Consider the following 4,098-nt stretch of genomic DNA (forward strand, 5'->3'; position numbering starts at 1 on the left):
GTCCTCTCACTGCGTCGTGGGCAGAGCAGCGTCTCCCACTCAGGGTCCTCTCACTGTGTCATGGGCAGAGCAGGGTCTCCCACTCAGGGTCCTCTCACTGTGTCGTGGGCAGAGCAGGGTCTTCGTGTGTCACTCCCAGCGTTGCGTTTTCACCGCTGCTGAGTGCAGTCTCCTCTGGACGCCAACTGTGCCCCGATCACTGCTGGGTGGCTGAATGCTGTCTCTGACGCTGTTAGCACAATAAGAAACATTTTACTGCATACTTATTTTTAATATCTGTGTATTTTATATACTTAATACACACATGGTATATGCATTTTATATAATACCCATAATAATGATTTTATATATAATTATATCTTCTTAATCTTTCTAACTAAATTGGCCTCTTTGACTCATGTGTTTTCTTTCTTGGACTAGGCAGTTGACAGATACTTCAAGCTTCCTCATGTGTCCAGTAAACCATCTCGGACTTCAGGAAGCCTTGTGGACACTTCTTACAAAACATTAAGGTTTGCATTCAGAGCGTCACTAAAAACTGCCATCTATCGAATAACGACTACTTTTGGCGAACATTTGAAGTAAGTTTTCCTCTTTTGGTCTCTGACAGTAGTCCACTTTCAGGAGTTCCCATGAAATAGATATGAGAAGTATAAAGACTCCCATGTGGAAAGGGTTTTATTGGTGGGAGGGGATCCTCATGATTCCCACTGAATTCACAGCTTGGATTTAGACATAATCATGTGTTAGTATATATATAATACTATCATTATACATCAACACATTAGATATATTTATGTGTTATGACATCCTTAAGAAAAGCGGGGAGGGAGTTCCTTTCTGGGAACACAGTACAGATGATCTGGCATTAAGCCGTGGTGGAGATGGCCACCCGTGAGTGCTGGGTGCTTTGTGCATCATGCTGGGAAGGCCCTTTCCGAAGCCGAACTAGAGGGAAAACCAGGAAAGCCCACCCCGTGCGCCATTCGTTCCAACCTTGTCTGTGCTTCTCCTTCATGAGATCATCACTGGTGTCTTAATGATGTGTGTGTATCACAATTGCAAATGAACTTAGAAGGTGAGAGATGATTCTAGTTCTGCTTTCTGTCTGCAGTCCAGTAGTTGGGGATTCTGGAGACCACTTGCGCTGAGAAGCAGCAGTGTAGGAGCATCTCCTTTGGCTCTAGGCAGCAGCAAACATTTATGGAGCACTTCACCTCTCTGTGGGACCCTCTATCCTTAAGAGGTTTATCGCTAAAACCCAGCATTTACTGAGTGCCTTCTAGATCAGCACTGACCAGTGTGCTTGCCATGGAAAGCTATTTAAATTTAATGAATTAGAGTGAAATGATATTAAAAATACACTTTGTCAGTTTCAGTAGCCATATTTCAAGTGCTCAGTAAGCACATGAACCTAGGGGCTACCATATTTCAAGTGCTCAGTAAGCACATGAACCTAGGGGCACACCACAGAGTCGGCAGTCTGAACCCACACATGCTCACTGAGCAGTATAAATGGATCACACACAAAGTGCTACTTCCAACACTACCCAATATTGGATAGAAAAAAAATAAAGCAAATTCCCTGCCCTCAAGTTGAGTCCAACTCATCGTGACCCTACAGGACTGGGGACAATTGCCCCTTTGGGCCTCCAGAGTGTAAATCTTTGTCCTCGGGAGTAGCTGGTGCATTCAAACTACCGGCCTTGAGGTTAGCAGCCCAACCTGTCACCCACTCTGCCAACAGGGCTCCTTGTGTGGTCTAGAGATGATCATTGTGCTAATGTGGAAACTGAGGTCAGAGAGGTTAAGAACTTGCCTGACAGCACAATCTCGTGAGGGACAGAACATAAACTTGAAATAGGGTCGTCCTTGCTCTTAAAAATTCACCTTCTTTTCTTATGCAATGCTGGCCAGCTTCTAAGAAGTAAAGTGTGGCACCCAGCGTGCTCAGAAGACACCTGCTGTCACTTTAGAGAATGGACTAGATGTTACATTGATAATACTTCAAAAGCAAGAGAGATGACTGATAGTCTGCCATAGTCTCTCATTTTTGAGAAGAGCTGTAATTGACATTTTACTACATTAAAATCGATGAGGTTATTAGAAACTACTTTGTGCAAATACAGGATAAGTGCTCTGATTAAGAAGACGTTACATTTGGAGTTAAAATATCTGGATTTTTATGAGGTTATATCATTGACGCTCAGTGACTATAAGCAGATTATCTAAAAATTTGAATAACTTGGCCTGAAGTTATGTGCCTCGTAAGCTGTAGAAGTAGAATTCAGACCCAAATCTTTCTGACCCTTGCATCCTCTGTTGGGCTGCACTGTCATCCAGTAGGCTGAGTGGTCTCCCAAGCTGCTGACCCTGTCCTTTCGGCTAGTTTATTTTCCTGTGAAAGCGAGTTGTTACTAACCATGCTCTATTTCATTTGGGGTTAGAGGAGATAAAATGGGATTGTACTACGTAAAACCCATTGTGCATATTGTTACAACACTTATTATTGGTGCATAATACTGCCTTTATTTACTTCCCAAAGCTTAACCTCCAAGAAGCAGGCTTAAGCAATTTTTTGAGAAGTGAAAATTAACACAGGATAATTATTCATTGGAAACACTCAACACCAATTTAATCTTAATTTAGGCAAATTTGATTAACTGGTTTCCCAGTCTACCACTGATTGCTGCTAAAGTCAGGAGCACTGCGACAGTGTAGGGCTAGTTAGCGCGCTGCCTGCTGCAGTGGGCAGCACTGTGGGGAAAGCAGCAGCCTAGCGCTTCAGAGTGCTTGGTGCCATGTAGTTAAAGACGTGCAGCCTCACGAGCGCCTAGAGGGCACCTCTGCACAGTGAAATATTTGAACTGGTTCAGTTAGAGGCAGCTATGTGGTTTCAGAAAGCAGAGGCATTTTAGGATGATTTCTAGCAAAATTTATTTTTAAAATACTTGGCACTTGAGAATGATGATGGCAACAAATGTACAAATGTGCTTGGCACAATGGATGGATGGATGGATTGTGATAAGAGTTGTACGAGCCCCCTATAAAATTATTTTTTAAAAAGTGGTTCCTTTTTTTAGTTATCTGGAACTTTTTTTCCCTGTAATGATACCCTACTATTCAGGCACTAGAAACCCAAACCTCTTATTGGATTCATTTTTTCTCTCCAAAGTTTGAAAGTAAGTTTTATATTAATTTCAGTATATATTTGCCCTAATTCTGTCAAGGTAATAATGTATTTTTGTGGGGGCATGAGGGTAGAGAGAGAACTCAATTTCCCCATCTAAGACATAACTTATGTTCAAAGGGAAAAGTAAATCTAAACCACGAAATGGTTACCTTTGAAACGATTAGTGGAATCTATTGTGTTTTAACCAAACATTTTAGTTTAAAGGATTTTATATTAAAGGCAATTCAAATACTCCACAAGTCAAAGATAATGTTGGGATCTGGTTTAAATAAAATAATAAAATCCAGAAATTCTGGTGCAAGGGCTGGGACTCTGCACAGCAGGTCCCCTAGTGGAGCAGGTTAAAGGCAGTGCCCTCACTTGTCAGTCTTCGTTTTCTGTGGTCTTTAGAAGGTAGAAACATGCTATTACTGAATGCATGGCCTCATTAGATTAAGGAGGGTTTTCATCTTGCTTTTTTCAGAAGTACCAACTAAGTGAAAATTTCTATTCATTTTTAATTGTTTTAAAAAATATTGACTCTGTGCTCTTTGGCTCACTTAATATGCTTAATGTAAAATAAAGCTTATGCTTTGAATTTATGTTTCATTTAGTGCTGTGCAAGCATCTGCAGACCATCAGAAAAGACTTCAACAGTTCTTGGAGTTCAAAGAATAGTTAAGTAATATAAACTGTGTTCATTACCCTGCTGATACAACTGCAGATGGGACAGTAAATGTTCAGCATTCTTGGATCAGAAGAAAATGGACTAATTAGATGCTTCCTTTGTCGTGGTGGTTGCTTTGAAAGCTCTACTCTAATGGGAGAAAGCATGGGAAGAATACTCCGCAGAACAGCAAACACTGCCTTCTCTGTACCAGTGTCTGCGCGTGCCCTATAATAAAGCCTTCACTTGGTTTACAGCA

The 4,098-nt window shown here is 41.3% G+C and overlaps 1 protein-coding gene across 1 annotated transcript in view; it reads left to right on the plus strand.

The window, feature by feature from the left end:
* Positions 1-4,098, plus strand: part of NDC1 (NDC1 transmembrane nucleoporin) — a 61,873-nt gene extending 57,775 nt beyond the window's left edge. The window contains exons 17-18 of the mRNA XM_004699407.2: positions 421-581; positions 3,787-4,098. Coding sequence (XP_004699464.1) covers positions 421-581; positions 3,787-3,850 — 225 coding nt within the window. The 3' untranslated portion in view covers positions 3,851-4,098. The remainder of the gene's footprint in view (positions 1-420; positions 582-3,786) is intronic.

The sequence above is a fragment of the Echinops telfairi genome, unplaced genomic scaffold, assembly GCF_000313985.2.
Source record: "Echinops telfairi isolate 266 unplaced genomic scaffold, ASM31398v2 ScPeMD7_443;HRSCAF=831, whole genome shotgun sequence".
NCBI classification, from domain to species: domain Eukaryota; kingdom Metazoa; phylum Chordata; class Mammalia; order Afrosoricida; family Tenrecidae; genus Echinops; species Echinops telfairi.